General features: G+C 37.0%; 1 protein-coding gene across 2 annotated transcripts in view; it reads right to left on the reverse strand.

Moving 5' to 3' along the window:
* The window catches only part of LOC139123170 (choline O-acetyltransferase-like), an 85,934-nt gene that overhangs the window by 21,520 nt on the left and 51,946 nt on the right, over positions 1–12,468 (reverse strand). The window contains exons 1-6 of one of the 2 annotated variants that reach the window (XM_070689242.1): positions 9,863–10,303; positions 8,060–8,254; positions 3,138–3,256; positions 2,243–2,296; positions 1,723–1,903; positions 599–776 (exon numbers count right to left, since the gene is read on the reverse strand). In XM_070689242.1, the coding sequence (XP_070545343.1) occupies positions 599–776; positions 1,723–1,903; positions 2,243–2,296; positions 3,138–3,256; positions 8,060–8,254; positions 9,863–9,907 (772 nt within the window). In that variant the 5' untranslated portion in view covers positions 9,908–10,303. Of the gene's footprint in view, positions 1–598; positions 777–1,722; positions 1,904–2,242; positions 2,297–3,137; positions 3,257–8,059; positions 8,255–9,862; positions 10,304–12,468 lie in introns of those variants that run through there. The other variant, XM_070689241.1, reaches the window with a different exon arrangement.

The following is a 12,468-nucleotide window of genomic DNA, read 5'->3' on the forward strand; positions in this document are numbered from 1 at the left end:
CATTATTGTTACCTATGAAACATCTCAGAACACAAAAAAGTGAAAATGTGTACTTGAAGTAAAATTTTCTTGCATAGTTTTCATGAAAAGTTTTCGTCCACAGTGACATTTGCCCTTTTTGAACAAGATAATGATTACCGTTTTGAATAGCGAAGATTGGCCGAGGATTAGAGACATCAATCATACAAATCAAATGACCTACCACCTGTATGGTTGTTGGAAAAAGTTACATTATCAGCTCCTGGAGTCAGATTGAGAGCATCGTCGAACTATGAAAAACCGTCTAGTGACGTACATATACGATCGCAAAGTTTAAATATTAGGATTGAATATACATGTCACTGCATACCAAATCAAAAGAACCGTCTCGCACATTTTACAGGCGTTCTCACAAGTCGGTTCACGCTGCTCGGCCAAGGTAAATAGGAAGCTATATGAAAAGGGGTGCCAGGCATTTGGCAGTTGCACTATAAAATATTTGCGACGAACTTTTCGCCTGGCCTACCAAGTGAACAGTGCGGATTGGTCGATGAAAATACTGGTGAACGAATTCCTTTAAAGTCAACAAAACGTGAAAATGTGAGAATAAGAGAACTACCTTGCATTAATCTTTGCCTGGCCAACGCCCACTCTGTTCTACCTTCTGTTGTCATTAGGCCAACTGCTGGTTGTTGATCGTCGTCTTGAGTTGCTATTGAAACGATTCTCTTGAGTTGTGTGAGTAAATTCTCTTCGCTCAGCCGTTTGAAGTTAACTATGACGTCAAGGACGAAGAACTGGTGACATTATGTAAGAGTAACAGAGACATTTTGGTTATAGTTTCTCTGAAGTCAAAGCTGTGTGCTCTGTATTAAGGTAGCATGCGCCTCGAAAGTGAAAGATTTAGATTGTTGCTCAAACTTTCCCCAAGGAATATTTCAACCATTTTCTTTCAAAATCAAGAATAAAAAGCAGGGGAGGGGGCATCGTGCAAATTTTGGTACTAGAGAAACAAATTACCCAAGATTTACCGATATTGAAATTCAAAATGGCCGCTAACCCTGTATTCGGGAAAAAATAAAATTTTCGATTTTCGAAAAACTACGAGGGCGAAAAGTTTTCTTCCCCAAAGAGCTTAATAATGAACCCCAACAAGTGGTAGATCAGAAGAAATTGAAAAAAAAGTCCAAATACCTGTCCCTGAAGTGCATTCTACTTTAACAGAGTAGAATTCAATTTAGTTACAGGGGGATTACCAGCTATTTGTATGGATTTAATTACTATATTTAGGATGGAGCAAATGTCCTAAAGATATCTAAACGTTTCTACTAAATATGGACAACTCCATACTCAGACGGTATTACTATGTCGTCCAGTGTGTCCATTTTATCCGGGAAATCGAATATAGCGCCAACGTGCGTTTGATCTATGTCACAAAATGTAGTATACACTTTCCGAGTTAGGTTCTCCGTGCCACTATAATTATCTTGATCGTCATCACCAAGTGGTAAATAAATTTGAAAACTTAACTAAAATTACTTATGGAAGTGTGGACTATCAGTTTTAAAGCAAAAAAAGAGTAAAATGCAAAAAAATAATTATTTCGTTTTTTCACAACTGTGCTTAGATTCAAGGTTCAGCTACTAGCCCAGAAATACATTTGCAAGTTCAGCCCTTTTTCACAGTTAATGTCCCCAGTTTTATTTTGGTCTCCCCCAACCTTTAATATCATAATTATCATACCTGATTGTTGCAGGCCACTATCACGTGTTCAGGTTCCGGCAACAGACTTGTTTCCTGGGTAACCAGTATGTCTTTCTTCACGCCAGGCAAACGATAGGTAGAGAACAAACGATAGTATTGCTCCATACAGAGAGGTTGCCCCGGTTTCCTGGATCTTGCTTTATCTATGGGAAGCGCACGTCTGGTGAAAATTAGGGAAAACATCAAACCGAGTGGATACCGTTGTTGTTTTACATGACACTTAATACAGTGTTGTCAAATGTAAAGATATTTCATCGTAAATTTTCAAACTTGCCGTTCACCTTAGTTGATGCCGCAACCGACATGGCGCCTGCATCGCGTTACGATGTCAGCAGACTTAACCGATATGAGGTTAGAAGGCTTAACAAATGTTCTAGAATACTGAAATAATGTAAACCGATAGTTTGGTGAAATATGCGTCAATGTGTGCATTCATTCTACAAGTTCTGTGTTTTCTTAGCATAAAAAGATAAATCGTTTTCATTTTAACACAACTCACTTGTCTATGACCACCTTGTAATCTAAGATTCCGGATATCAGTCTAGCAGCAAACCTGAAATTGGAAAAAATGTGTACCATGTACAATTTGCTCAGACAAATAGTTATGGCGATACTACAAAACACAGTCGTCTACTGTTGTTTTGCAGAACTGTATACAGTATATGCACATATATATATATATATATATATATATATATATATATATATATATATATATATATATATATATATATATACATATATATATATATATATATATATATATATATATATATATATATATATATATATATATATATATATATATATATATATATATATATCAGTATACAGATGTCCTCTTGGGAAAATTACAATGCTCGATGCGGAAAGCAGAGCGTTAAATAATAACAAAAATTACTTCAAGTACAAAGTAATAATATATGTTACTTAAGTTTCATGCATCTGTCTGAAGATTGCAGTATGCATGAAACTTAAGTAACAGATATTATTACTCTGTACTTAAAGTAATTTGTGTTTATACACACACACACACACATACATATATATATATATATATATATATATATATATATATATATATATATATATATATATATATAATATATATGTGTGTGTGTGTTTGATTAATAAAAACAACAGCACAACATGCTGAGAGAGAGAGAGAGAGAGAGAGAGAGAGAGAGAGAGAGAGAGAGAGAGAGAGAGAGAGAGAGAGAGAGAGAGAGGAGATTGAAATACAAATACCGAAAGAGATAGAAAGACAGACAGATAAATCTCGTTCGTTTGGCAGCGACCCGTGTGGAGCAAAGCTAGAACCTGGCCACGCAGGTAAGGTAGGGCCAGCTGACTAAAATTCATTGGAGTGAAAGGAAATGATTTGCTATTCTTACCTTAGTTGTCCATCCTGGTCATTGAATTTCTGCTTTGGGAACACCATACCAGGATTTGAGTTGATTGGTAAAGGAAGTCGGCAGTTGGAATACATATCCTCCAACCACCACTTGTACACCTACAGACGTGCAACATAGAGATTTCATTAGATGGCTGCATTGATGGGGACTTGGAATATTCTGTATGGAGACAGATTTTCCATAGTCAAGCATATTTTCTTGTTGGAGTGGTTTTTTTCAAATTTCAACATAAAGTTGCTTGACGTTGAAGGCTACAGTTATAATAAGGTTTTCAAAGATTCCGCCATTGTCACAAGTAATATTGACTTTCTTTTAACATAATATTAGACGTGCGTGCCTTGAACATAGCATTCTTTTTATCAGTAAACATGAACGATCTACTAAAATTGATTTGCCTTTATCTGACTGGACAAAAATTGGATTGGCTTTCGTTTCACTGTAATGCAATCTGGATAGGTTCTTTCAATAGTCGAGGATAATTTTGTTAGATTCTTCCCGGTTGATTAAATTATCAAAATAAAAACATATATCAATGGTTCCAGCAAGGCTCGGAGTCGATCAAAACGGGTTACTATACGATGGCGACATGTTTGGTCAGGAGAAGGTATTTCTGAAACTCCGCCAGAAGAGAACATACTAGAACGATATCTCATTCTGAAGGAAGCCCGCTTATGTCGGTAAAATTTCCAATTTGTGTATTCTCCATCTATAAATTAATACGACTAGTTTGTTACCAGTAAACTTGCTGTGACTTCAGATGGTCGTTATAAGTGGACACCGTGTGCTCAAAATGTTACAGAGATTTAGAAAATTTTCCTTTCGTATTTGATCCGAAGTTAAGAAAAATATCATTAGTTCATCTTTGTGAAAATGTTAGCTCTGAATATATACGGCAACTATTATCTCTCCATGTATATGATACCAGCAAATATTATAGGAATGCTTCAGATAAAAAGCGCTCTAAATTCTTGAATCTGAGAGAAAAACATTAAATTTCAAAACTGCGTGACTAACTCAATTAAGACAAAGCCGGACTTCGATTTAATAATACGTTAGATCTAGTAATGTTTGCGAATTTCCATGTCAAAACGACAAAGTTTCACAATAAGCACGTTAAACATTTGAGAAAGGGCTCACTTGGAGCTCAGTAAGGAACTTTCAAAATGTTCATATTTGGGCAAGCCTACTGTTTTGTAGTCGCGAACAAAATGTTATCCTTAAACGTTGGATCAAAAGTTCATTGGAGGCCTCGCCACATCACTTCTGAGAAATGGCTCGCAATAATGTTCATACATTAATATCTTCATTGTCTTTGTGTGGGAATCTATGTGCACCTACGTGCATAAATTTATACTTATATACCTTGTACATTTTGCAACAAAGTGAATTTACATTTAATATGATTATATCCTCCTACACGCCTCAATAAAAGTTTCAAATCATGACCCTGCCATCCTTCAAATATGCTTTATGATTTTTTTTCCGTATTTATGTAATAATAATAACTTGGGTGTTATTGCCATCTTCGTTCAGCAAAAATAACAGCAAGGGAATACATATTATGTTTAATTTCAATCGACCCCTTTGAAAAAGCGGCGAAAAAATACAAATAATGGTATCAGCTACTAGCAAGGGGATCTCATGATGTGTGGTGATGACGTCATTGGATCAGTGAAATGCAGCCAGGATTCTCGAGACACGTCTTCATACACTTGGAGTGAGAGGTAAACCGTGTGATGGCGAAACAGTATCTGCAACGTCAATTTTGTCAGGCTTCATTACTTTATGTCAAAGGGGGGTTCGTGGATTCGTATTCAAGAATTCCGGACGCCAAGTCAAACTTCATGATAAAAGAATCTTATTACCTTGTTTTAGGTTTAAGTCACGTCTGTTAGTCGTATTAGGAGAAATCAGCCGCTGTAATCTATCGCAACGGAGTCTGGATTCTGCCATTTGAACAACTGTACCTTCATCAGGGCATTTAATATCTGTCATGCTACCGTCCTTTGTCGAGGATCCCTAAGAACTTCAAGTGTTTCACGTAAATCAAGCTAATCCGTTATATTGAAATAGGTCCATCATGTCCATGAGCCGTCCATCGCTAAGTTCGTTGCAATGGTAAAGCACTTAGACAATGTCAATCAGACAGTAGTTTTAGTCTTATCGCAGGCACTTTCCATGAGAGCCTAATTACAAAATGAGGCTGGTTGATAACATTTTAATAAAACTGTTTATCTTGCTATGGCGCCAGCTATCTGTCTGACTTTTTTACTGGGAATCAAGTGGTACATCTGAAGACCATAAAACCGAATAAAATATCTCAAGTGTTCTTATCTGGTTTTGACGGTAAAACGATGCGGAATATTTCAGAAACACTTCTTGTAAGTAATAGCATTCATGATCATTTATTTTTCATATCGAGGTTGGTCAGAATTTGTACACAGTCCTTGTACCAACCGCAGGTAGCAGTTTTAGGGACACAATATTCGGTTTTAGGAGGTATGTGTTTGCTTAAAAGGTAACTTTGACCACATACCGCCCTTAACGCTAAAATAAACCGGAAATGACGTTTTTCAGTGAGTCTCCTCCTTACAGGAGTTTTGCTGCCTGACGTAATATTGTTTGTTCGATTGTTTGAAGCGGAAAGCTGTGCATCCCTCCTGGATCAGATACATGTGATCAGGAAGACAAGAATGACGTCAACAAACTGAAACATTTGAAATATCTATTTTCGAATCGATTGCTTCAGTCTATATGGTGAGCTAATTTTAGATAACAGCTACGGACAGGTGTTTAGTGGATTTCATAAAGATGTAACATAGCCAGTATGAATGCTTTCTCGCCAAATAATCAGAAAGTTAAAATTAGACGTTGCAGTTCTTAACCTGGCTTTCCATGGACATCGACCTTAACGTGTCTTCCGGAATGGTATCTTGCAGTCAGCCCAAATACCTTCCCTAAAAGTCGTACATAGAGTAGACTTTCTGAAGGACCACCAGACCAAGTGGTCTACAGTAAATACTACAGCATGCACCTTGGAAGTGCAACTCTCCCTAAAAGCCTGTCATTCACGATGTTATCGTCGTCCAGAGACCTCTCCGTGCTATGTTCAACTTTTAAATACAGATAAGCTTATCCCTTTAAGTACATTCTTCCTGGAAGGAATTGATTTGTATCGTAATTAGCTGCTGGCATTTGGACTTACCTCCAGTATGGCATCTACGCGAGCGCCGTTATTCTTATTTTTGTGTCTCGAAATGATATTAAAGAATAAAAAAAACTAGACCAGACAGCTAGATAATGTTCTGGAGTGGTACTGTTGATATGACTCCTATTGGTTTGTTGTTTTTGATTATTTTGTTTGCTCGAAAGGCATGGCCATCATTGCCGCCTAATTTACATGGAACAGTTGCTGGTAATATTTCCTTTGCATTTAGGGCGATGAGCGTCTCAACGTTGAGTGACCATATAGACAACCCCCTTCTCAGACTGAAGCGACCCAAATTTTAATTTGTTCATCGTTCCGCTCGATGCAAGATCCTGATAGGCTTGAAGATCAAATCAACAGCCTTCTACTGGACTTGCTATTGCAGCTGGATGTATGGTTTAAAAGCATGTGATTGTGCATATAGGATTCTGACGGAATTTTGCGTTCATACTCAAAAGTAGTTATGTTAACAACAGCTCACTTAAGGGCCTTCTGTCGATGAGCTCGTACCCCATAATTTTTTTTTCTTAAGGCCGTGATGTTGGACGATGCTGTGATATGTATTTTGTACCCATGGTTCAATTAAGGATCATGTTACAGTCAATTTGAATAACCTCGAAGAAATCGAGGGTTTTTTTTACCTTCTGTACAAACATTCCAGTGTTTCCGGTCGAAATTAGCACCAACAATTGACAGCGTTATGAATTTGAAAAGAATATCTGTAATTGATTTTATATGCCCTAGCTTTTGCTATTGTCTCGTAACGGTGACACAACGACTCTTGATCACGCAAATATCAAACAGAAACACTGTACAGGGTAGAGGAAAAACGAGTTTTGACAAGGTATTTGATTTTTTGTTGTGTGATCCTTATGTAAACAATGGTTACAAGATACAAATCAAAGCACTCACCAATATCTAGGCTTTCAGAAAATAAATACTTGAATGGGGTTACAAGCTCAATTTTTTCAGACAATTTAATACTTGGCTGACCCTTTACTTGTCCTGCATCCTTAAAACATAACTTTTCAGACGTAAATCACATCAATGTGTCCTACATCACTATGAACATACAAGCAAGTTCTCTGTAAGTTTTCACCTATCAATACTTATACTTGAAGATAGATGTCGTGATAAAAATACTTGTGTCATTCTCGACAAAAAATGACTGTATGAATGTACCGCGGCTCGGAAAGTGATACCTAATTACGCTTCTTAAGCTAAGCCTATCGTGTCGCTGACTGGCTTCTAGAATGTTTCATTAATAACGATGATATTCTGCCAATAATTTCATATTTTGGAGACACTGTACAATGTCATTGCCATTGTTGGTTCTGTTGCTGGTTTTTGTATTCAATCGACAATCACTTATCTGATAAACCCATACAAAGGAAAACTAAACGAAACCCGAAGATGTATTTGTGACATATTTATCCTCAGTGCACTAGAATATAGTTATGGGATTTCACTATTTAAAATCGATATACTCAGATCCGCCGATAAAAAGTGTACCTTTACCAGAAATAATTAATATTTGAGCGTCATAAAATGTTACCATTTGATATTTGTTGGTAGGTAATATACTTCAAAATGCAAAATCCTCTGTGAGCACGAGGTTGTCTATCTTAACTTAGGTCCAAAACACAGTGAAATTGAAAAGAATAAAAATACTGAAATGATCAGGCATTCTTACCCAGTTGGTCTGAGTTTCTGCATATTCAAGTAGTTTTTCCTGTAATCGCTCTCCCTCTCCCCCAGATTTGCCAAATTCTTCAACAATCTGTGATGTTCTCCTGTACTGCTCCTCGCTTACCACTGGTTTCAGTATATTCAAATATTTCTCTAGTGTTGGCATCAGAGGAGGAACGGGCAGTTTTGGCAAAGGCTCCTACAAAGACAGAACAAATGAAATAGATCTTAGTGTCAAGCTGACCTTTGACCCAAAGTTTATTTTTCATCACACTTATATAACACACCAAGTAGCTATATAGAACGAATATGTTTGAACCAAGTATTATTGGTGTTTGGGTTTTCAAATATCAAAAACAACACAGCCCGTTTAAGTTTAAGGAAGAGTTTTAATAGGGTGTCTCTTTTAAGTGTGGATTTCCAAGAGAACTACAAACAAATGTTATCTTAGCTTTTGTAACTGCTATTAACATGTAGTAAGGCAAAAGTTGTGAATACAATTATACCTTCTCACAGTGTAGTTTCATTTCTGTTCCCTGCGTATATCTTTTGGAATTCGATATACCTCCGTTTCTCCTTTTAACACCGTGAAAAATCATTCTGGCTTGTATTTCGAGCCTATGTTTTACTAGTGTTTACCTTCTGCTCCCTACAAGACACACAGTCTACATTCAATTCAAATTGAAATTCTGATGCAACATGAATGGTCTCTGAAATAGAGTTTACTGATGGTAAAGGGTAAATATGTTTTTAGTCTTCGTCCAGCTTTTTTTTATTCACAATGGTAATAGGTTTACATATTCGATCCTATTTTGAACCCCTACCGTTGCTCCATACATGACACCGGGTCCCACCTACATGTACACACTGTGAAATATGAAATTTTCACGTGTGCGCCTTCTGAAACAAAACTGAATGAACTAGGAGAGTTGTGCAGTCCAATCTTTGCTCAGCCTCTCTCATACATATCGGTGAAATGCGTGTATAAGAATCCAGAAGTCAAAACAATCCGAGGGACGACACAATCACGTTTCTGTCAACTACGAACCGTCAAGCTCTTTGAGCTCACAGTCTGGCTGGCAGAAATAGTGTTAAAGGAAGCTGTGTCCAGGCTACCTGGACGTTTATTTCTCTGCGGCACTTTACGTTTTACGACGTAAAAAGTTAAATTTGTCGACATGAATAAAATAATGGTGGTATTGAAGTAAGGTCTGGTATATCACCATGCTTCACGAAGTGGTGTGTCCTGAATATACACAGTCTGATTACGGGCCATTTCATGGATAATTCGTTAAGATTCGCTTGTCACAATATATCAAATTCAATTTAATTTCGAAGAATCATAGAACGTACCTGCTTCAAATAATTAATTTCGTTTCATACATTTCCGAAGTAAATGAATTCTACCCATGGGAAATGCGTTTAGTGAAGCTAAACATTATAAACGAGGTCCGTTCATCGGTGTCTTGCCACTGTCCGCTTGCATTGACTCACATTACAAAGAGAAAACATACACAGGTATTGGAAAAAAAAGGGCTAAATATACTATAAACTAGATGGGTATTCGCTATTGGACAAGAAAGCGTACCACCAATCGAGTATTTTGAAACCTATCCACAATTCAAAAACTCAACAAGAGATGGACTATCGTGAAACTATCAGACATTTTCTGTGTGCCTTTAGAGGGACATGCGCCATAACCGTTAACCATAGACCCTCGAGAAAAACGAGGGTCTATGCGTTAACATAGTTTTAACTTGGTTAGAGCAGAAGCAGCCCTGCTAAATAAACTGCTGAATATACGTACGCTTACAACGTCACCACCGTTCATGTCTTCTGCGTTTCCCTGCATACTTCCGTCATAGAGAGTAATTCCTCGTCTTGTAGGAAGTGAACATCATTCTAGCTGACTACGCCAATGAAGAGTGGGGAGTACTATTACAACACGACGCCAATTGGTGTAATTATTCGCGATTAACTTTGCAAGCTGGATAGTTGCTAAGCAAATATTTCCTGGTTTCCTTCATGAAATATTGAAGCGACGACGAATTTGCATTTAGTACAATCTTTAAAAGATACGTCGTAGAATGTAGATCGCCGTGTATTTAATTTTAAATTCCATGTCCGAAATTAATGGTCCAATTTGAAATTCAAACAAAAGAGCTGGTCTAATCCACTGGCCAGTAGCAGTGCACACAGTGTTGGTTTGTAACACCAGTGACAGCGTAAAGTGCGTCCCTATAGCAATACTGCAACTACGTAATAGAATTTAGAATTAGTAGACCGCTCAGCGAGTGATATCATACAGACAGTGATAGGAAACATACACGTACTTGGTGTCTATTTCCACCACACAAATTTTTTAAAAAATATTTTGACTCCGGAGGACAAGGTTAAACCACTAACTTTTTCGCGTATATGACTCCTTGTGAATGGGCTGTCACTCAGACTTTGTATTGTTTCTATAGTGACGGTGACGTAAGTAAGTCAGAAAAAGGGACACGTGATACAGATGTTCGTAGCTCAGCGAGAGCGCTCTTGAAGGGTCAGTTTGTCCACGAATCGAATGAAACAGACCCGCTAAGCTATGTGGACTTTGAGGCATATTTTAAGGCCACATAAAAAGACTGTGTTAGTACTGGAAAACGTAGTTTACGAAAAAAACACAGCATTATGTTACGAAAAAATATACTTGAAGAGTGAAAGCATACTAAGTGGTATTACAGATTTATCACACGTGTAAACAATGATTCAATACACCTGGTAACAGTTGCAAACATTTGTTTTATTTCTCGTCTCGGAGGAAAATTAAGAGTCAAATATTGAACTGGTAATTGTTCTATAATCGGCTTCTTACAATACAAAATGTACACTTGACAAAGTTGTGCAATGAATACACACACTCTTAATATATATATATATATATATATATATATATATATATATATATATATATATATATATATCTCGAAGTATGCAGATGTTCTCGTTGGAAATTACAGTGCATGAAGCGGAAAGCATATATATATATATATATATATATATATATATATATATATATATATATATATATATATATATATATATATAATCAAGTACAGGTGTTAGACACGTGTGACTTGTAAAGATATTAGCAACTTCTTAAAAGTTCTTAATTATTTGAAGTAATGTGAAATGTTTGCGTTAAAGTATAATGGGGTGGATGTTAGTGACTTTCTTTAAACCTTGTTCTATTTGATGAAGAAGAAGCTTGATGAATAAATGTTATTTAAAGCTGCATGAGTTAAAGCTTTCCAAAAGAGAAGAGTTATTGTCACCATGTGAGTAAGCACTACGATTGCAGGCCTTTATGCGAAAGAAAATTAGCTTACTATGAAAGTAGTCGACAGCTTCAATTAAACCATCGACCATGCAAATTTACCCACTTTTCAAAGAACCTGATTAGAATGGCTTCGGATCTCAGCTGGGGCACATGAGGCAATAACAAAATATCACACTTTTGAATCAGTGAGGCGTTTCAGGGCCTATGGTGTGTGATAATTCAAAATTTAAAATTTATAGTAAGAAGGAACTAATATTTTATTTCAAACCACAGTCCCGTGAGTGGAGGGATTATTTTCAAACTCATTTTATCAGACCCGGGTGAAACTCCTACACAGTTCGTAAAACACTCTTTTTCAGGGTTTTTATTTAGCCAGGCGGTTTCGACTGCGATCGAGATGTCTTCGCAAGGTGTCGTATGTTTTGACTTCGAATACGATCGAGAAGTTTCGGAATTTTTTAACCTTGGTTGATAGTTCTGTTGGTGGAAAGATTGTCCCCGAGGCTGCCTCAAGACCAGTTTGGCTATGTATTCATTGCTGTGAAATAACGTTTATGTGCGATGTATGATAACGAGTAAGAGTATGCAAGTGTTTAATGAACTCTACAACGTGTTGATGAGTCACAGCAAGAAAAAATTGTAACAATTATGGTTTGGTTATTGAACCACTAGCCGAGCGATTTTGACTGTGATGTCTTAGCTAGGTGACTTGGTGAGGTATGTTTTGGGTTCGAATCCGAACGAGAAATTACTGAATTGAATGTGCATACACAACAATTAAGTGCTGGTCCCATTACCTCTAAACACATAAAATGGAAAGGAATAAATATTTTCCGCTCATGTTGTTGATGGAGATGAATGAAGCACAGATGGGCTAGACGACAGCTTCACAGCTGCAAGTGTCGACGGAAGCAACTACCGGAAACGTAAAAATTACCCAGGTCAGATTGCGGCAGGGAAGAAGTTAGCAGTCAAAGAATCATCAAAAATCTGAAATCGACGAATATATATATCCGTAATTTTTATTAAATTAGAGGAAATACCGTTCTCACGTCCCAAGTGCGCTTGGAGTGTGAGAACACCAGTGTGAG

Source organism: Ptychodera flava, chromosome 22 (assembly GCF_041260155.1).
Source record: "Ptychodera flava strain L36383 chromosome 22, AS_Pfla_20210202, whole genome shotgun sequence".
NCBI classification, from domain to species: Eukaryota; Metazoa; Hemichordata; class Enteropneusta; family Ptychoderidae; genus Ptychodera; species Ptychodera flava.